The sequence below is a fragment of the Asterias amurensis genome, chromosome 19 (assembly GCF_032118995.1).
Source record: "Asterias amurensis chromosome 19, ASM3211899v1".
Lineage (NCBI taxonomy): Eukaryota > Metazoa > Echinodermata > Asteroidea > Forcipulatida > Asteriidae > Asterias > Asterias amurensis.
Genome location: NC_092666.1, coordinates 11,740,805 through 11,763,847, shown reverse-complemented (window position 1 = coordinate 11,763,847; position 23,043 = coordinate 11,740,805). Strand labels below are relative to the sequence as shown.

Here is a 23,043-nt window from a genome sequence, read left to right as displayed (position 1 = left end):
ATTAATTACCCTTAAAAACTTACCCAGTGAGAATCACTGTGGATGTTGAGAGTAAAACCTGTGTTGCGAAAGGATTCCTTTCGATGTATATCTTGGTTTGGATAATATAATTTTTGGTTTGCGGTAACACCATGTGTGTATCTACTTGTCAGGTAAAGATTGTTCTTAGAGAACGGTAGTTCTTGTGTACCCCTATATCGTTTGTGGAATTGATTTTACTTGCCATCTTTTGTTTAAATTTTTACTGCAATTTTAGAGTGTTTAATCAAAGAATATAATGATAACTTTTTATGAGCTAGGTCTGGGAGGACACATCTTTTTTGATATTTTTTTATTTTTTATTTATATTTTACTTTTGCTCTTCCCTGAACGGCCTGTGCTTGTTTAATTGTTTTGTCCGAAGAATTAAATAAAATAAAATAAATAAATTAAATAAAGGAAACTGTCTTACTTTAATCTACTGCCGCGGAGAAGGTTTATCGGATGTTCGGGAGACTTCTCAGTTCTGAAAAGAACTGTCCTGGTTTTGGTAATGTTTATTTCACCCAAAAAAATTGAGGCTGAGAAACGAATCATGCTTGGATAGTTTCTCGGATTTCTGAGAGTTTACTAAAAATTAAATTTTCGTTCGCGAGTCTGAGTGTCAGAGATGGGGTTGGTATCCCATTGTCACCTCACTAAAACGTGACTAATTTTTTTTCTTGAGAAAATACTAGTTTTTTTCTTTCTTCTTATTTTCCCGCAAAGACACTGAATTTCAGCTGAAACTTCCGTATGAGACTTTCATTGCATCTGTCTGTATAACTTTGCATATCAATCAGATTAGCGGAGACAAAAACAACTACCTAAATGACCCTAACCTAGTTCACGCATTTAATGTTTTATGTGCACGCTTACAAGGTAACTCTAAAGGCGGATGGGCCTAAAAAAAAAAAAAAAAAAAAAAAAAAAGAGGACGTGTGCTTAACTATTGTGTTGCAAAGTTTGGATTTTTCGTTCAGTTCAGTGAGTGCTCCGTGGTTCACTGCAACGATATACGCATGGAAACAAACAGTATGGCTTAATACGCCAGAACAGTAAGTGACACAAAGGACACACAAAATTGACAATAATAATTAGTAACATTAATTCACTCAGACGGCATTGTAGGCTGGCATATACGATGATGCAAGCTTTAAAAAAAGTACATAAAAAGAGTAGGGGCGTTTTTTTACCTTTAAAAACTACATCACATGGTTGGATGCATTGGAACGGGATTAGACTAATTTTACCCCCTACTTTGGCCGTGTTCCAGGAACTTCATCACCGGGCATCTCGACCCGATTGACGGCAACCTATTGACTGAGTCCTGCCGGGTTTGAGAAATGATAGGCAATTACCTCGTTAAAAATCGGCATCCCATCAGTGACGTGTGTTGATTATAAATAATGAGGTTCATACAGGTGGTTGTATCCTGTCCAGACAATGCCACGATAGTATACATGCTAATTGAGTTTTCCATTAATTGCATTACAAATCAATGGTTTTAATTTGATATGGATTCCTCCATGCCAAAGGTTGTCAATAACGGTTACTTGATCGCATTATAACAATTAGCATGGTTGTGTAAGGTTTGTTTTGAGAAAAAAAAGGGGGTCTATTAATTGAACCGATCCAATTGAATTCCCTTCAAATAATTTGTTTTTGAAATATCTATCATGGAACAATGCTGTCATATCGAACTGTTTTTAAAATATGTTTTACTTGGTTTGTTTTGTCTATATCGTTTTGCTACACTTTTTTTTCTGGCACAAACATAGGGTCAAAGACTTTGAAGTAAAATGTTTCTTAAAATCCATTAGGCTTAGAGGCCTACCATCCAAAGCTGCTTTATACTTCGTACCATAATTGTATTTTGTTTTTATTGCCATTCGTTTTCAGAGTCATTTCCAAACGTATACAAACCTTAGACCAAGGAATAAAACCGTTTTGGCAAAAACACACAAAAACATAGCTTACAAAAACAAGTTATATAGATCAATGCAACAATTACAACCTAGCTGTTTGGCACACAGTGCTGGGTTTGGTTAGAGTTATGAGGGGCATATTCTGTTCATTAAAAGTTTCTCGTTTACTCTTGCAAACAAAAAGTAAGATCTTGCATTGCTCGAATAGTTTTTCTGGAAGGTTAAAAATAATAAATTTCGAAGTCACAGCGACTCCGGGAATTCACCCAAAACGGCCACCCCTGAGCCGGCCGTCAAACGGCTCCACAGTACCCATCGATGGGAGCGGCACCAACCTCCCAGTGACTCTTCCCGCACAATTGAACTTCTAACAAAGACTTCTCAAAAAACGGCAAGATACCCCGTTGTGAGGTGACTACACCGGACAATAATCACCACATAAAGAAAGACATCGTCGCTGAAAGAAAAACAAAAACCTCCCACAAAAAAAAAATCGCTACAGTTAAAACTACGCAATTTTGTTTTGTTGCGAACGTAATCTTCTAAAGCCGTCAAGCGAGAAACGGGTTTGGGATGGATCGTGATCGTAAAGCGTGGCAAGGGTTATCACGCGTGCCTCGGATTTACCCACGCGTGTCAGAGAACAATAGTTTTGGTCAGGACTGTCGCCCGCTAAAAGAAGAGGAAGGGATGGGTTCATTTATTAGGATTTTTTTGTGTTTTTGACTGGGCTGGATCAATGATGGACTTTGGGATCAGCGTGGGAAAATAAAAGGTTGGAATGCACTTGTTAAGAAGTATCACATCGGGACAATTGAAGTTGACAAATTGGTTGATTGATGGAGTGTGGGATGACAGAGCATCAGAGTGTGACGGGCGCAATGTCACCAGTGCATTTATTTTTTCATTTTTGTTTTTAAAGTTTAATGTTCGAATCCCACCGTAGTAATACACCTGTGATTTTTTTCCCCACAAAACTCAGGAAAGTACCGAGTACAAAGTGCTTTCACGCGTAGGTGTAACTTGTAAAACCAAGTAGTATGATTTCAAAGTCTTTAAGATGCTAGCTGCAGGCCTTACTTGTGGTTTATATTAATGATATTCGAGTTGTTGTGTGAACAGTTACATCTATTTCTAAACTTCAATATGTCAAAAGGGTCGTTGCTACAAAATAAATCAACAGATCTACTGTGCTCTTCGCTGAAATTCACTTATTAATTTGATGGTATGTTTCTTCAAAATATAAAAAAAAAAAAAAAAAATCCGGAACAAACTGTAGGCCTATCTCATCTTGTTATGCTATTTTATTATTTCCTCCTCTTTTTGTTTGTGTTGCTTTAAATCGACAGCCCCCTGGGGTCCAGTCATGGAAGTTTCTTCACAATCATAGTTTATTATTATCAACATTCACCACAAAACCATAGATATAATAATCAGACAAAACCCAACACTGTGTCGTTGTCTGGCCACACCGTGGAAAACCAACTCCTTTGTACCGTACACGAGAGCGGAGATGAAGAACATTGACTGGGGGCTTCACAGTCCCTCACATCACCGAGCTCTCAAGGGTCTCCGTGAATCAATAGTAGGGGAACAAAAGTATCCAATTTAACCTCACAACTTGCAATCCATGGATTAGGATAAAACAACCGGATTGGAAAGGGGCGAACTATTGTATCCTCAATGTATACATTGTCAGATGAAGGAGAGTTGGTAATCCCTAACAGTAGGTGGATCAATCGATCCATGGCTTGATTAATCTATTCTAAAAAAAAAAAGATGTCAAACTGGGATTGGAATCCCTGTGAAATCATTTAGTAACCGCTTTTCTCATGGGGGTATTATCTTGACGTGGCTTTCTATTGTTTACAATAAGGGGATTAGCAAGATGAGGACTTTGGAATGGTTGGAACAACCATTGAAAGGGGGATTATGAACATTAATTAAGCTATGACGTAGATGTAAATTAAGCCGGCAGTGAGGAAGGTGACCATGCTAAGTTCAGATTGCATGTACATTTTATTCTGATCATATTATATAACTAGGCATGTAACTGCTTATGTCTGTTGTGCTGTCATTAAGCTTTCGAGAAAGACGATCTGACTGGGTCGAAACGTCAGGCCATTAACTATTATTATTATTACTACTTTATTTTTTTTTTTTTTTTTTTTACACCATAAGTCCCTTTGGCTGGTAGGCAGTTTACAACAGCAAGTCTATTAGCTCATAGTATTACAACTTTTGTATTTGAAACATAGCATGGTGTGGACTAACTAGTAACCTTGCCAGTACACTCTAGAACTCCGGGTATGAGTTGACCCGGTTTCAGGCCATAGTGGGTCTGATCTTTTCTGGGTCAGTCTGACCAGAACCTGAGTCAAAATTACCTACAAACTGGTCAAGCTGAGGCAGAATATGAGCTAGAATTCGATTTTGCTCAACTGTAAGATCAGTATTGCTCGTGAAAGAACCCTGAACACTTACTTATAAACACGGGGCAAACAAAATCAGAGTCTTAGCTAAAATCCATTTTTTCAGCTGCGCTAGGATTGGTAGTCCTCGTAAAAGAACCCAGAATGCCTATCGTTGAAGAGTAGGGGTTAAACTTTGTTGTTTTTCTGGTTCAAATAGCATGCCATCTAGTTTACGTTTTTTTTTTCCTCAGGCTTGCGAGCCAGCAAAGTTGAGTGATATCTTATAAGGCATCCTGGTTCCAGAAATATATATTACCCAAATTATGTCATATCAATCAATCATAACAATGCATAAACATAATAAAAACAATACCTTACATGAAGTTGGTGTGGATTCAGGTTTATTTAGATGTCGTGCTTTCATTCTTGCGACAGTCACTGCAGAGTAAGAAAGCTGGAGCAAAAACAACAACAGTATGATGAAAAACATTATAGCCGAGATGTAGAAATTTAGGCTTTCCCTGATGAAGGTAAACATTTTGGTGCCTTACCCCGGCTCTTTTTATTGTTGTCTTCTTAACGGCAGTGGACACTATTGGTAATTACTCGAAATAATTATGAGCATAAAACCTTATTTAGACGGGTAATTGAGAGCTGTTGATAATATAAAACATTGTGAGAAGCGGCTGCCTCTGAAGTAATGTAGTTTTCGAGAAAGAAGTAATTTTTCATGAATTTGATTTTGAGACCTCATAATTAGAATTTGAGGTCTCGAAATCAAGCATCTGAAAGCACACAACTTCATGCGACAAGGTTGTTTCTTTCATTATTATCTCGCAACTTCGACGACCGATTGAGCTCAAATTTCCACAGGTCGTTATTTTGTGCACAATGTTGAGATACAACAAGTGAGAAGACTAGCCTATGACAATTACCGAAGGTGACCAGGGGTGGATTTCACAAAGATCGTCCTAACTTAGGACTAGTCCTAGGCAACGCTAAGAGATAGGACCAGTCCTAAGTTAGGATGAGTTACTGGTCCTAACTTGGGACCAGTCCTATCTCTTAGCACTGCCTAAGACTAGTCCTAAGTTAGGACTACCTTTGTGAAATCCACCCCAGTGTCTTTAAAATTTGATAAGTGTGTGAGGTATGATCCTATTTAAAGGATTCGGGTACTTTTTCAAAATGTCTACAGATTTACATTAAACTTACAGGGTTTGAAGATAATGATAGTGGAAAGCTTCCCTTCAAATAATTATTACTAACTAAGTTGTGTAGTTTTTAGGAAATGAGTAAAACAAGTCACAAAATAGTTTTGGTCTCATGAGACCAAAATTATTTTAGCATGTAAAATCCCCTTAACCAGTTATGATATTATACCAAAACCGTAGCATAACTGGTTAATAGGTTTTTACATGCTAAAACTGAGATGAACATTATTACTTTTACTCATTTCTCAAAATTACAGCACCTCAGTAAGTAAAATTTCATGGGAGGCTTTTTACTATAATAATCTTACAGTACAAAAATACCCTTTAAAGCATATTATTTATTTTTTGGGCGGGGGGAGGGGGGCTTGGGCAATGTGAGGGGGGCTTGGGAAATGTGGGGACTTTTATCAAACAGGTACAATATTCACCGATAATGTAAAGACCCCTCGCCAGTGGTTAGCTATTTTATAAATTTATGCATTTCCAATTTTGTACCGTTGCACCTTTGTAATGGCTGCGCATCTTTGAAAAACGGTGTTTCACTGACATAATTGTTTCTAACAAGAAGAAAAAGTTCAAAATAAATAAAATCCGAAGAAGATTCTACTATTAACTGCTGTTAATTGTTGTGGGGTGGACCTATCATGTTATTTCGATGCCATGTATATATAGGGTTGGAATTTAGGTGTGTGTTGAAATTTAAATTTGGGGATTTGTTCGTGATAATAGACAGTTTTTATTCTAAAAATGGCAAAACAAAAATGCGGCACCACTGAACCACTTCAAAGTATATCATGGCAGTACTATATTACTGTGCACCAGTTACATTGTGAGGCATAGGTTAAAAAGGGGCGTTATTTCCAAGTCGACATTATACACGCACATTTATATGGAGACTTGCCGATGTCCGGAAACTGGACATACCGGTCGTCTGCATTTTGGTTGGCGTTTGGGAATTAGTTTGGCATGGAGTCATCATGTGAACATGCATCATAAAAACAGTACAAACGGTATGCAAAGATAAACCCTACCTGGAAACCCATCACATCTGGTGTCTTCTGGTGGGAAAATGTCGCCTGAATAACTGAGATTTAACGGTATAGATGACACGATGTACTTTTCACAATTTCACATTGGCCGCCATCTGTAGACTGGTGCCGTTGCGTTGTGTCGATCCGTTCATTCGTTTACTGCTCAAAGACGTCACATGCTTCACAGCGAACCAGTTATTTCACCACAAGCTATTAGTTTTTCGGACACTGTACAAACCTCGACAAAGGGGGGGGGGGCGGGGATCCAGGAAGGCAGTGAAAAGGTTGGAGGGCTGGGGAGGGGTGAAGTTTTTGTGTTGACCAGCCACTCTTATGTGTTTAGGCCTTCGTCATACGAATAAAAAGGGACTTGACAGTTTGTTTTCCTTATTATTATTAAAGGGTCTATGTACTTTTTGTAGAACGAAAAACACAATGTCTAAAGATTTACACTAAACTTACACAGTTCGAAGATATTGATAGTATACAAAGCTTCCCTGAGGAAGCTGAGGAGCTGTAGTTTTTGAGAAACGAGTAAAACAATGTTATGAAAATAATTATCGTCTCACTGATCATGAGACGAACATTATTTTAGCTTTTAACAACGTATTTTCATGACATTGTTTTATTTGTTTCTCAAAAACTACAGCACCTTGGCAAATAATATTTTAAGGGAAGCTGTCTACCATCATTATCTTCAAACTGTGTATGTTTAATGTAAATCTGTGGACATTATGTTTTATGTTAGAAAAAGTACCCAAATCCTTTAAGACCGAATAATAATAATGCGAATAAATTGGAATCAGGTATCAATGCTGATGTAAATATTAAGTCGACACAAAGTGGGCTCCTACGTAAATATTTATTTTATTTGTTGATCACCTTAAAAAACAAAAAAAGCAACAAAAAACATATACAAAGAATAATCATAACCAAAAACATACAAAAGAAAAGGAGAGTGTTTTCGCGTGTCTGGTTGTACTAGATTAGAATTACCTTTCTTAATAAAGTTTCCAAAAGTGGTTGGATGTGTGTTTTTTAGTATAACCAAAATGTATAAGTAGTCTCTGAAAGTATCCGCTTCAAAACAAAATGTTTCCTCCCCACGAATACAGTTCCCTGCCATCCAAACGTATCAAAATTCACATCCCATTCTCCAACCCAAACATAACAGATTCGAAATCAAAACAAAATAATCAAGATAAAAGAACCGATGCAAGTGATAAAATGATGGGGGGGGGGGGGGGGTAATCTACTCCTTTCGTAAGAATAGAGTAGTCTTTTGTCAAAAAAAAAAAAAAAAAAAAAAAACTTCTACCCCCAAGCTCACATTTCACAAGCGAATATCCCCCGTGTGAATCCGTTTTCATTTTATCGGTTACACGGACAACCTTTATGAAGAATCGAATCATAATAACACAGAAAACCAATCTAGAATAAAAATCACTTAAAGGCACATGACACTATTGGTAATAACTCAAGATAATTTTGAACATAAAAAGCTTACTTGGTGACGAGCAATGGAGAGCTGTACAATGAAACGGCTCCCTCTGTAGTACGGTTTGTTTTTAGAAAGAGGTTATTTCTTACTCGAATATTAACCTACCTCATCTGATGCCTTTTATATGCATATAAACCACAAGGTAAACCGAACAAAGATATTGACAAAATAGGGACACCGCCAATAAAGGGCTAGATAGCTCAGTTGGTTGAGCGCCGGCACGTTAATCCGGAGTTCGTTGTTTCGAATCCCACTCTAGTCAATTCTTTGTTCAACCCCCCAAAAGCCTCTATATGCATCAGAAAATGCAAATTCGATGACCAATTGAGCCAAACTTGTCACGGGTTTGTTATTTTATGCATATGTTGGGATACACCAAGTGAGAATATTGGTCTTTGACAATTACCAAAGGTGTCCAGTCACTTTAAGTCTGAGAAATTAGACGGCTCAAGAGACATACAATAGGATGTTGAGACTGGCCCCTTTAGAAATGGTCAAGGTTAGTTATTAAATCTGTACGGTACTTCTTCGTTCCCTGTCAATTTATTTTCCCGCTTTTTCTCTTCTCCTCCTGTATTTGATAGATTGTCCTAGAGTAAATCCTTGTTTTCTTCAGTTCTTCTTCTTTATTCTTCGCCGGACCTGTCAGGCTTTTACCTCTTGTCTCTCAATTCACGGGGATACCCCCCAGGGGCAATGCGTGCCATCCCCCAATAAAGACCATACTGGCGGATTGGGAAGTTGCAACGGAAATTGGTGAAACTTGAGGGAGCTTTTAAAAACGCTCTCTTCGATCTTGGCTTTTAAGTGTATTATGGGGGGGGGGAGGGGGGGGGGCTCATCTATCATTGGGAGAGATAGCCCTGTGGATTCTATTGAGTCTCGGAAGAATCAAGAAGAGGGGGAAATGTCTATAGTCAAATGACGTCACAATGACGTACGATGGGTTTGTTTATTTTGTAAACATGGAGCATTATTGGAATAATTTTTAAACGCGTGTATACCTGATGTAACTATTTTGCGATCACTTCAAGGATGGTAGAGTAAGTGTTTTCAAGTGCAGAACTTTGATTGAAGAAAGATTGAAGATTTGCCAATAATTCAAACATTGCATTAACCTAATGTTCCAACCGTTACCCCACCAGCACACAATTGTACCTTTGCTTGATTCAAAGAGAGTATTCGAACGTCGGTCAGGAATTTACTGTAGTATTATGTTGTGATTTTGTCATCAAATATACAAACAGATAAACCCAATAAGCAAACATTCATAAAAAGTAGTGAAGCTTTATTACTTCAATGAAATTAATCTTATATCATATTTATTGTGCACCCCGACTGTAATTACTTCAACCGTAAACCTTTTCAGAGGTTTGTATTAATTTCGCTCAGAATCCATAAACCAAAGCTTGTCAATGAATACCCTCACATAGCATGGAATCCACACCAAACACATCTCCAGTGTTTTTGTACCGATTTACAAGCAGCCTATGTTAATAATAAACGGCTAATAACACACCCCTTTGGTAACCAGAGACCAACTGCGCCATTATTGCAGTTAATTTCGCGCGCGCGGACATAAGGTGTCCCGAATCCATCTACCGTTTTTTTTTTCGTCTGAAGGACATGGAAGACTACACTACCCGTTTTCAACCCGAACACCATCGGGGTACCTTAATTGAATTTCTTCAGTATCAGGATCAGGTTCCCAAAAGGGAGAGGGGGAAGAGATGTGGGGAGAAAGAATCCTTGGTTCATTACCAAAAAAAAAATGGGGGAAAAAAATGGAAAAAAAAAATAAAAAATTGAAGCACACACACACAAGTATTAGGAGAAAGGGGGATAAGGGAGAAAACAAAATCAGAGCCCGGTAAACAAAAAATCACGCCTGGGGCTAGAGATGCATCACAGCACCGAAATGAAGGATGGGTTTCAGCGAGACGGTTGGCAGGTAGATGGTTTAAAGTCCGTATACGCTGGCGTATACCACACAGCTCCTCATCCTTAAGACCAGTGCTTTTGTGTAAAACTGAGGTACTCTGCACTCTTCTGCCTGCCAGTTTTTGTTGTTTTATTCATGGCGGCTGAGCGAGTCTTAATAGTGCTTATTTTTTTTCTTGGAGTGATTTCCTCTGCGCTATTGTTATCACTAATGGACTGTCTTCAGGAACAGGTGTTTTTGTTGCGAAACTGACACATTCATCTTTTCTTTTTTCCCTCTTTCTAGGTTTTTTTTTTGGTGGCGCGGATGAGAGGTAATTGCTTTGTTTTGTTGTTGTGTTTTTGCGTAACTAGGGTGATAATGGTTTAAATAGAGAGGTTTGCTGGCTAGCGTGTGTGCTTATTGGGGTGGTGGGGTTAGACGGCAGTTAAGGCATAACATTTAGGCCTACCCACTGTCAAAATAGTTCACACTTATTGCAATATTATGATTAAAAAAAATATTGTGATGAATCTCCCTTTAAGAATGCCACGTGGAACAAACTGTTCTTCACTATGCGAGTTAAATATGATTTACTAAAATGTTATTAATAATAATAACTGTATTTATAAATCGCTAAATTGCCAAAGGCATGACACTGAAGGAAACAATGACAGTACAAAGACGCTGTCGATCAGCAGGGGAAAATATGGGTCTTGAGAGCCCGTTTGAAGCCTTGTTGAATTAGTTCCATCAATGAAACTTCATGACAATTGCAGCTACATGTATGTTAGTAATGGTCAATCGTTAAAAATCATTACCATTTGTGGCGAGGCTTTTGTTTCAAACCTTTTGGCAGACGAGATACAAACCCAGACAAGACAAAGAAAGAATGAGAGAGAAGATTCGAAGAACAAAAGTGTTAACCCCCTTTTTTAAGCAACCGATTGCGTTTGACAGGGCTTCTGTCAATTATCATCTTTTGTCTTAAACAGACACTTAAACGATTTATTTTAATTAGGATTAATATCTAAACGTTTTGATAATCTGTTTCTCTATCACTTATTGCTATTTTGTCATTATTTATTATTTCGGATTGTTTGCGTTAAATAATAAAGCCACATCATCAAGGTTTTGACGAACTGGCCACACTTCTGCCGTTGACGGCGTGTTTCAAAATGGCAATACCATGACGTCATATGGGTTGTTGCAACAAAGCGGCCAGGACATTACGCGAATCTTCGAAAAACCACCGGTAGGAGGGTAATTAAAGGTAGTGGATACTATTGGCAATAATTTACTCAAAAGAAATATTGGCATATAACCTTACTTGGTAATGAGTAATGGGGAGAGGTTGATAGTAAAACACATTGTGAGAAACGGCTTCTTCTAAAGTGCCATAGTTTTCGAGAAAGAAGTAATTTTCCACGAATTTGATTTCAAGACCTCAGCATTAGAATTATTTTGAGGTCTCGAAATCAACCATCTAAACGCACACAACTTCGTGTGACAAGGGTGTTTTTTCTTTCATTATTATCTCGCAACTGCGACGACCAATTGAGCTCAAATTTTCACAGTTTTTTTTATTTTATGCATATGTTGAGATACACCCAGAGAGAAGACTAGTCGTTGACAATTACCAATAGTGTCCACTGTCTTTAACTATAATATTTGACACACAATAACTTTCAAAAGGGGCACCAAGCGTACAATAACGTTCAAGAAAATCTCTTTATTAATCGTCCTCAGCTTTATACAAGCCCAAAATGTTCTCCAACCTCCATACATCAATATTGATAATATTTTGGTCCTATTCCTCAAAAAACACAAAAATGTACAGCAAAAATTAAGGTAAATATAATAATCCATAGGAGCTTCTATACACTCTGGAATGTAGGAAAATCAACGTGATGTTAAAACGCAATAATTATTATAATAATATATAAATTTGTCTAAACTCTCTCTCTCTCACTCAATTTTTTTATTTTTTTATTTTTCGTATTTAACACTTGATTTCAGAGAACTTTTATACTTAGAGGTACATGATTCGGAGTGTCACAGTCGGTTTGCAAAGTGGCGAGAGTGAGGGAGAACTGTCGATAAAGGGATGTGACGTCACAGTAATCTTGTGCTCCTACTCTCTAAGTGTAAAAGAGTGAAAAACACCACTCTTTACATTTCGAGCTGTCCCTCATATCAACATATCAAAATGAGTTGTGGTTATTTCACTCTTGTAGAGGGGTTTCACTCCAGGACAGAGTGAAAAAATAACTCAAAAAGATGCAAACTTCAATCTAAAAGAGTGGAAGACCACTCGAAAAAGAGTTGTCCTTCATATGGCTCTTCAAAGAGTGTTTTTTTCACTCTTTTACATTAAGAGAGTAGTGACCCATGGGAAATCCTATAGATTATAGGAAATGGGTGAATGTTGCACATTGCATTCTATATCTGACGTATGTGTGTGAATAAGGTCACAAAATTGGCACACATTTTGAGGAGTTCAACGAACATACCCGCGCCTAACGCTCTTGTCTTGCACGTGCCTAACTTGTGTATCGTACGTGCCTAACACGCGCCTAACTCTTTTCTAACACTGATGACGTACACGGGTGGGACCGAAAAATTGAACGATTAAGTTTTCCTGTCCAGTGTTTGTTTGTTTGTTTTGGAGAGTGTTTTTTAAGTGATATTTCCAGCCACTTTTTTCTCTGACTTCGATTCACAACCGATTCACTTGAAACTATTTCACAATAATATATCAAGTGTCTCTTTTAATTTCTTTTAAATTTTAAACTCTAGCGTCTTGAGAAAAAGCCTACGACTGCACACAAAAGTGAAGTCAGGCCATTCTTTCAAAATACTAGTAAAAAAAGGAAACTGTTTTCAAACAATATTTACAAAGATACAAAAGTAGACATAAATTCTCAGAATCCTGTCTCTGGGTTAGTATATCTAGGTATTGCAGAGTAAAAAGGTTGCTATAGGCTAATATATTATTAACTTTTGTTTGTTGTAATGTCATTAACTATTATTTTTTAGTTTGTATACGAACTCTGACCTATCAAGGTCAACTTAATCAATTTACATAATTAACAATGTTCTCTCTAAATCATTCTACATTATGCACGCACGGGATACTTTCGTGTGATAACTGGTAGCACGTTAAAAATGGCATTCAAAATAAACAAATTTATTGTATTTCAACTAATAGGCCCCTATCAAGTTTTTTTTAACTGTCTTACTTCGCCAAAGTGTTGGTACACTTCAAATCCAACCCATTATGTTTCAATTATATTATTGTATGGAATGAAATAAAATTAAACCATTGCTCTCTACCTACACAGATTTAATACCAAGTTACTTGTGGTGTGGGGTGCGGGCTTGAAATGTGATAGCTATAGATCGGTGTTATTCATTCAAAGTATAAGACGCTGTTTGTGTTTGGTCTTTCTTAGTTTTGCGCAGAGGAGCAAGGGGCTTTCAACAGAGCGATAGGTTTCACTTATGTCTTCAAGTATACCCGTATTATATCAACAAGACAATAAATTGGCAAAACAAAAATAGAAGGGCATTCTTCCGAAAGCAACTTAGAGGTAATTTCGACAGTTCTTAAATAAATTAATCAAACTGGAGATTTTTAAGAAAACCAGAAGGAATGTTTGAAAGAAGACAGAGTTTGGCACAGCCATGTCTGAGTAAATTCATAAATAACGAAAAAATATATTTCATAAGTTTAACTAAAACACAAAAATAGAAAGACCACAGAGAGCAAATGAAAGAGAGATAAAAAGGCATCCGAGCCGAATTGCTAGACCATTTCGTGACGTAATGACTGCATCTGACGTAACACTGAGTCGCAATGACGTAACCAGTCACGCGATACAGGTGTTTTCAATGTCGAAACAGAAAGAAGAAAAAAAAAATAATAATACCGTCACCAATATTGAAATTGTGCGTACTTCTTTAACACCTTTACGACATTCAATAGCTGAGTCACTGATGTTAAGAATGACTGACCAATCGTTGTAGTTTACAATAAAACAAAAATGCTGATAGTCTGGGTAAAAGTTGCAAGAAGGCCCATTTTAAACAGAAGAACAAATCTACGAGTTGCAAGTCACATTTATTATTTTAGACAGAGGGCGCCCCAGATGCAAAACAGGTTACGTCACGCGTCTATACTCTTACGTCAAAGGTCACATGCCGTGAACATTATATTCTAAATATTTTATTTACAATATTTATTGGTAAAATATGGCATTGCACATTATGGATAGGCACCGCTTCATATCATAACCTTATAACGGCTTGTCAAAATAATCATAAACAAGAATTAAATCAAGCTGAAACGAAACTAAAAAAAAGAAATTACTTCAAAATAAAAACCACATTGTAACAGGGCAATTTAAAATTTAAATAAAATATGTTTCGGAATGATTTTGGGTAACAATTGTTTATTATTGTTTTAATTTCTTTTTAAAATGAAAAACTCCTTAAAACATTGGAATGGTCAACTAACATGATGGAATGTCGCAAGTTAAAACTGATCAGTTGCTACCCAAAACACCATTTTCAGCGTAACCTATTGTTATCATTACTAAACTTTATACAACAATAATCGAACGAAACGAAATCTGATTTCAATATTCCCCGCAATAATTTTAAAACTAAGAATGGGTGAGTGAACAGCTTTCCTAGAGTGTGATTAACACGGACTTGTTAGGTGGTACCCATGTCCCAACCGTGCTCCAACCATGTTCCAACCATGTCCCACATAAAGGGACACGTTGGACCAAACAGACAACCGTGTATTCGATGTTAGCTCGTGCAAAAGTTGCCTCCAAGCTCGAAAGAGCACACCACTTCGACGTTCAAAGGAAACTGGAACAGAATTGTTTGTTTGCGTGTGAGTGAAAAAGGGGGTTTATTCCCCATGAAAAATGAGTTTGCACTATTCCCATCCATGCTCATCGCATGACTGCAACCAGTTCCCACCGCTCGAAAAGGAAATTCCACATAAAAATAAAATTCATTACTTCGCGAATAGAACAGCGTCCACACTATAAAAAAAAAAAAAAAAAAACGCTTTATTTTCCCTGCGTCTGCTTTTCTTCGTACACAATTACACTTACGCCGTGTGGTTTGGCGCCAGTTTTATTAGCCTTCATTTCGCCCCGATCGGCTGTAGTGTTTTTCAAGCCCTATACCTTTATCTGTGCATTGACTACACTAATGAGAGCCTCCATCAATCTTAAGCAAAGGATATACAGTACACACCTTCGTAATGAAAAGGTAAAGGTTAGGCAACCACAAAAAAAAAAAAGAGTCGAGTTGGATGCATGATGTTTTATCTATGCGTGAATGTGACTCCAGTTGCTATTCCATTTGCAAAGTATGTGCAGTAAGGCAATGGCATAATTTCTTGTGTAGTTTGTTTTATTGTTTAAAACTACACAATATTCGTTGACGGTGAAACCATAAGCCTCGATTTAGAGGGTGTAGGTGATACGCCTGTTTATAAAAAACAACATGAACTCACTACAATATAGAACTGCATGTTAAAACATGATCTGGTTGAGTTTATAATTACCAACCTAAAAAACACCGAGGATCACACACCTTATAGCTCTGTCCAAAAAGTTCCAATACTGGAATTCATATTACAGGGTGAAGTTAGTTTTTATATCATGGCACTTTCAGTCTGGTAAGTAAAAACACAATGTTTTCTACCCATAATACGTGCCTATGTGCGGTGACACGTGACTATGTGGATGTGCCACGTGACTGCTGGGGTAGATATTTGCGGCACTGGGTGATGACCAATAGGAGCCGTGAGAGCTGAACAAGCTCGCGTTTGTCGACGGGATAGGAGTGCCAACAAAGTTGATCTTGCTAGGGTGATGGTATCCCTGAGCCAGGTAGCTGAGGTCCGACTGGTACCGGTAAACACTAGGGTCGGCCTGCACGGGCTGCATGGCCTGGGCTAGCCCGGCGAAATCAAACTTGTAGGCGTATCGCTTGCCGTGAACTTTCGTCATAATGTTCTTGTCGTAGTAGTAGCGAAGCGCACGGCTGAGCTTATCGTAGTTCATGTTGGGCTTGCTCTTTCTCTCGCCCCATCGTCTGGCGACCTCATCTGGGTCAGTCATTTTGAACTCTCCGTTGGTGCCCTCCCATGTGATGCAGTTGGCATTGGAGCTATCGGACAGGAGCTCGAGGAGAAACTGCCACAGTTGGATCTGACCGCTTCCTGTTGAAGAAACAAAATTGAGAGAATAAATAACAACATATTTTTAACATTATGGACCAATCACAGGACACCAGGGAACTCTCTGATATAAATTATAATGTACACTGTTAAATGGTAGTTGCAGTGGTTAACGGTAGGCCTAGAATACCATTGAGGAAACTGAGTTTAACAATTGTGGACCGAGCATAGTACACCAGGAAACAACAATAAAGGCATGAACACTGTTAAACCGCTAGGCCTAGGTGCAGTGGTTTACTGTAGGCCTACAACTTTGTGCACTGTGGATTGCCTGGCATTGGGATGACAGAAATGCACTAAAATAATACAATTTCAGTTCATGTTCTATTAGATTCAAGAAGACAAAATGAACAATTTATTTATGGAGTTGTTCAAGAGAAGTTTTAAATCATCTCGCATCCCAAATATTAAGCACACTAAAATTAATATCGCTCACCACAATTCAAATATCAAGACAATAAACTAAGACACTGTGTTTGTAAAACACATTGACTTACACATAACATAACTATACTTAAATATCAATAAGTGCACACAAATGCATACGTCACTTTTCAGCAATGCATCATGGGAAATATCGATTTTTGTTTGTTTATTCATGGGTTAATTTTGTTTTAACAAAGTCAGAAAAAAATGCTTACGGTTCCAGACAGGTCCTCCTAAGCTGGCAGCAGGATTTTCTGTATGAGGTGAAAAATACCGAATTTTGTTTTCAATTATGGCGGGAAAAATTAAACATTCGACCAAATTCTTACGGCTTGGTTTCAAAACGATTGGACCGTTTTCGAAATCAGTAATCAACAAAAGCAGATGTTAGTGATTGTCAGCTTTAGAAATTATGTCGTTTTATAGAATGGATGGATTTACAATGTTTATTAGTATTGTTTAGTGTTACTATTAGTTCGCATTATCTGGTATAAAAATAATAAAAATAGATATTTCCCATGATATCTTGCGATAAATTACGTCACTTAACGGGAAGTAGGCTACTACGCAAACAACGACCGTTTACTGACAAACACTGGGATTGAATGAGCTTTATAATGTTATGCATGAACAACATTAAAAACAACAAATCATAATAATACAAATAAAATGAAGAGACGGGTTTACAGCAAAGGAAATCAAAATTACATGAGATGCTTAGCAAGTAAGGTTTGCAGTGACACCATGTTCAAATCTATTTGTGAGCATTAGTGGCTCTAAGAAGAACCGGTTTGTTCTGCCCGATGTTTTGGTCAGTCGACAGTCATTCTATAGAAGATGGTCAGATCACACTGACCGAAACGTCGAGCAATTACAAACCGGCTCTTCTCCGAGACACCACTACTCACAAAATATATTGTGTACATGGTGTCACCGCAAACCTTACATACATGAGACAGTTTAAAACAATTAAAGAAAGCTGACAAAACAGAGATGCAATACAAGTATAATCAAGCAGGGATTGACAGCATGTGGTTGTCCCTTAAGTCAGTTGTTATTGATTTAAGTCGAGCTAAACGATGGTAACACTAGAAACAGGCAGGCTTGTACAACATCGATCGAGCACAAAAGTCAATCGTTGAAAGTCACGATCAAGTATCGCAGAAGGGAAGGTCCGAACCGGGCGGGTTTTTCACCCCAGGCCAAAAACTGATTTGCGGTGGTTCCCTAAAAAACTGACGGTGTAAAAAAAAAAAAAAAAAAAAAAAAAAAAATATGAAGATGATGTTTCATGGAGGTTTTTGATTTCCACATTCCGTAATGCATGGATGTCGTACTTCGGTAAAGTGGTCTTTCTTCCCTTTCTGCTTCTTTTTTTTAGTTTTTAATAATTAAGGATTTGCAGCGAGACAGAATGGGGCAAGCTTGAACATGGGATACATTTCAACATGCGTCTGACGATTAGCTCTCCATGTCCCATTAGTGTCCATAAACACAATCAATTTGTCGAGGCCAAATTTAACTTGGATTGAGTTACGTCTTCGAGAAACGGTGTCGTTTAGTGGTTTGACAAATAATTGAATGGTTTCAAGTTAAAGCTGACCCTTTTATAAATGGAGTGACCTGAAAATTTAAAGACCAGTTTGCATTTTCAAGAAACGACAGTCTTGTCAAGACATTTGCTTTTCATTAAAAAAACTTTATCTATAACAGTGTAGAAGAGTGTATAAGAGGTAGTCACAAGATTTATCGTAACGAAAACGAGTATTGTCAACGCACAAGCGCGCGATACCATTGCTTGCTTTAGTCACGGTAATCGTAGTCACTGTTAGTTAGTTATGGTCAGTACTGTAATTTAGTTTGGGCATCGGGTAAATTTGTCGGTGGATTGTTTTTTAAAAAGACTTGCGATGATATTTTATTCAAACCGAACAATTGCTCCAAGGGCATCGACGATTCAACCAATATTATTGTTTTTTTTGGATTCCACAAATTGAATTGCCCAAGAATAATTGCGCATGAAAAAAAGGAATGTATGAATACTCCTGAGAATTGCTTAAGGGCGACAGAGTGATTTAAGTATTACACTGGCAGAGATTTTGAGCTTACAATCTAAATATAAAAAAAAACAGTGATTTTTTTTTTCTTTTCTGTATTTTCTCTTATCCTATCATCCGTAATTTTAATGATTTTCTCCCCTTGCCTTTCATCTTCTGTTGCGCGGCGATGGATAAACACTGGGCAAGAAGAGTAGATGCGAAACAAACTCATGTAATCCCCGCCAGCGCCAGCGAAGATCAAAGCCATTAGCAGAGGTTTTTCTGACTATGCCAATAGTTTTCGCGCCAAAATGCCCGGCGAGGCTATCTTCCCGCGTCACTGAACATGCGTGGTCCCCATCCGTTCCCTGCGCACGTACGCAGGCCTAGAGCGAAGCCAAGCCCTTGGCACCGCTGCTACAGCTACGCTCAAATCAAAATCCTATTATTAAGGGACACGTACACGCGGGTGTGTGAGTCGCGGGTCCATTAAGGTAGTCAGGTCTAGAGTTGCTTTTTAAGATGGTGATTAAGACTCGTTTTTTTTTTTTTTCTTAGATTTTTTTTTTTTGATGAGCGTAAAAATCAAAGAAGATAAAGAAGATGTTCAATAACGCAAGTTAAACCTCAGTTTTGTTGTGAAGAGTTTAAGCTTTATTCAGATGGAAATTGTGTGAGAGTAAAAATATATTGGTTTCAATATAATTTAATTTCATTCCCCCGGAGTAGGTTTGTTACAGTCGAAGAAAGTGGCTGTCAATTGTGTACGAGTGTTTAAATCTATATATAGGTGCTGCAGTTAAGTAGGCTTATGTTTTGCGTGTATAATTTATAGGCATTGACCAACCCTCGTTTTATAGTGTTTGTTAATTCAAAAACGAGCCCAACAACACATAATATAATTTAAGAATTTGTTTCTTTAACAAAGGTAGTTTTAGGTAGACTAATGTTTTTGTGTGTAAAAATAAAAAAACATTCTCGCAGCTAATAGGCTGAATAGCATCATTTGTACAAGTTAAAAATAAAAAGCAAAACATTCATTGATTCAACTACGAGTGAAACTGCGATCTCTTTGAAAAGCGGTTAATTTTGTTTGTCGTATTTTGTATTTCCATTGCTCCTATGTTCTCCCCCTTTGCTCTCTAGTGCTTCACGTAAACGGATCTCGATGGCAGCAGACGCATCCAGGTCCGACTAGCTGAATTACAGTCCAAATTAAGTTAAGGTGTTTAACGACGCACGCTGTATCAACCCCAAGCGATATCTGGCCCTCTATAATGACGGGATAATTCAATTCTGGCGATGCAGTTACATGTATTTAATTTAGAATCCTTTTGAGTGATGTGGGGGATGGTTTTTATGTACTACACGCTCCCCTGTGTGTTAGGAGGTTGCATGTTAAATCGTGTAGCTCGAGATATGGGAGGATGGATGGACGATGGTTGTTGCACAAGTGGCCATCTCTTGATATTGACTTAGGTTTTTATACTGCGTAGAAATCTACATGGTTAATATATAGTAGCCAGTGTGAATGTAAAGTGTATTTCTGTTATGTGGCTGTCAAGCAATCCAATCAAATTTAAAAGACAAAAACCTGAAAGCCCCTAAGTTTATTGAGAGAACATATACATGGAAGGATGACAACACCATTTAAGATCTTTGTTAGTTTAGTTAGCATTAATTTGTTGTTATATTAATGAATTTGAACCATTTTGTTAATTTGATACAAAATCTGCTCTTTGACATCGAAACATAAAATATTAAAAATTTCTGCAGTTTTCGTCCACAACACTTCTTTATTTTTGTAGTTAACGCAATTAAAACCTGTTATTTATATGAAATGTTTTTGAATGTTAATGCAAATTATAAAATTAATATAATTATTGGTTAGTGTGATCGGCAATGGATATTCCTCTTCGAATCATCACACAAGAATCTTTGTTTGAAATACAAACCAATAACTTTCGTGTTATTGGATATTTCAAGGCGTAGCGGGTGCGCACCTTCAGCTAATAAAGTCTTCATGCTATTTGAAGAGACTTTCCGCGCACGTGGTTTCAAAGAAATACAAGTTTTTAATTATTATGATGTTGAATTCATTTCATTTGGTTAGTATTCAGTGGAAGACCTGAATGAAATCGGTAGAGTTTTCAGGGCACACAGTGAAGGGCGTTGGATGACAAGACCACGAAGACAAGAAACGCAATCTGATGACAGACCCATCATTCTCCCCTATCTCTCGGTCCGCGAAACACGATCCAACCAACCCTTCCTGTCCTAAAAGACCGAACATCCCATCTTCATCCACCGTGCGCGTGCCTCGTCAAGACGGGGCAGCTCACGTCTCAACACGGTCGCTCTCTTACAACCCGGTAACTGAATCCTCTCGTACAAATCGTAACTTTTTTTTCCAACCTCAAACTCAAAACCCCTCTCCTTTCAATCAGATGCCTGTCACTGGACACGATCCCAAAACGTGGGGGAACAAAAATCATATACGAGACGAATTTCAGATTCTATTAATTTTGTGAGGGCTGGCGGAAATGTTGACCCTTTGCGTACTTCCATGCAGTTGTCGATCAGACCATCGCAGTTTACGACAAAACTTATTTGTTCAGTTTTAACCCTTAGTCTGTTTTTGTCTCTCGTTTTATCTTCCGTGAACAAAATTACAATCTTGCACTTTTTGTTTTGTGTTTATAAAAATTATATTTAACACACCAGAAGAAAGCATCATTCATCGCACGCATTCTTTGTTCCTTTTGGAAGACACGTCTTAATTGATTCATTTTATTCAAAGACAACAATTCCCACTGTTTGAGATTATTCAACAACTGCGTCTACTTTGTTTCATTTTTGTTTTCTTCTTCGACCAGGGATTTTTTTTCTTGCACCGTTGTATAAATACCTCCAGGCGTTATTTTTGTGTCCTTTGTGTCCCTTACATTGGGGTATATAACACAAAATCGTTAGGTGTGCCCACATGAGGAGAAATTCGATACTATGGAAATACAAAATTAATAAAGTTATTGTTAATTTAGCAGAATTCGATGGCTATTGGTCTTTAAATTCGCGTTTAAAGCTCATTCAAAACAGCACGCACGCTCCAACAGAGAAAAATACAACGAAAACAGAAGACCAAGCTGTGCTAAGTGTGAAAAAGGACATCCAACTTTTGTGATCCTTGTCTTTTGTGTCTGCTTTTATGTAAAATAACAAAACCATAGACCGTGCTCAACCTTCTCTACCAGCCTGCTCTATGATTTGTTGTTTCGTTTCCTTTTAAAACACGTCAATTCATAGGGATCGTTTAATGAAACACTTCAACACGGAGGGAGTGCGCAGAATCTCACTTGGGGAAAATTCTTTTTAGTGTGAGCGCAAAACTCTTTTCATTGTTTGTATAAAAACAAGAAACTTTCAGCTTCACTGGGAATTGTGCAGAAACTTTTGTGGCAAGTTTTTGTGGGAAAAAACCTGGTTGGTTTATAAACCAACAGGCGGTTTTTTCTTCTTCGAGATACCTACCAAAGATTGTAACGCTTGGGTCAAAACTTGCGTCAAATATTAAGGTAGGACCTAATCTGCTAACAGAAAAATCCACCGAATATGTGAGCCTATGTTAAAGACTAGTTGGAACAATTTCCCAAACAGGAAAAATAACACCGAAGTTGTGATGTTTAGTTGGGTTTAAAAAAAAAAAAGTAGTTGGACCTAATTCGCTATTAGAACTTAGTTTAGGTCAGAGACTAGCTGGACCCAATACGCCTTCTAAAAGCTATTCGTATTCAAGCTGTCGCATAAAGCTATTGCAGGATCAGCTTATGTGCAATTGAAACCTTCGTTTTATTTAACCGTCTTCATCAGACCACACTATCTGAAGGAGTAAACTAACAAAGCAGTGGTGTGCATTAAAATAATAGTACACCAAGGATTGTTTGATGCAATGGATAAAAAGTACACCACTATTTATAGATCATGCTAAATGATTAAATGGCAAACTGTTGATCCATCATAAATCAGGGGCGCCAGTCGTAAATTCCCAGTCTCAATGGAAAGTACTGATTCAAAAGCAATTTCATAATAATTATCCCATTACCATTCCGCCACCCATAAAGGATAGGGGGAGTGTAGTTCATTTTACATGACCCATTATAAGCTAAGTTATGGTAGGTAATAAAACCATTACTCGTGGTGGTCGAAGGAGTGAGGGGCTAAAGTGTAAGCCGGCAAACCAGTCATTCTGCTATATGTCCTAGCTTTATCATTATTGTTTAGAGTAG

General features: G+C 37.7%; 1 protein-coding gene across 6 annotated transcripts in view; it reads right to left on the bottom strand.

The window, feature by feature from the left end:
• Window positions 1-11,734: 11,734 nt before the first annotated feature.
• Window positions 11,735-23,043, bottom strand: part of LOC139951441 (transcriptional regulator Erg-like) — a 150,529-nt gene continuing 139,220 nt past the window's right edge. For 5 of the 6 annotated variants that reach the window (XM_071950345.1, XM_071950340.1, XM_071950343.1 and 2 more), the window contains exons 10-11: window positions 16,937-16,975; window positions 11,735-16,277 (exon numbers count right to left, since the gene is read on the bottom strand). In XM_071950345.1, the coding sequence (XP_071806446.1) occupies window positions 15,754-16,277; window positions 16,937-16,975 (563 nt within the window). In that variant the 3' untranslated portion in view covers window positions 11,735-15,753. The remainder of the gene's footprint in view (window positions 16,278-16,936; window positions 16,976-23,043) is intronic. The other variant, XM_071950341.1, reaches the window with a different exon arrangement.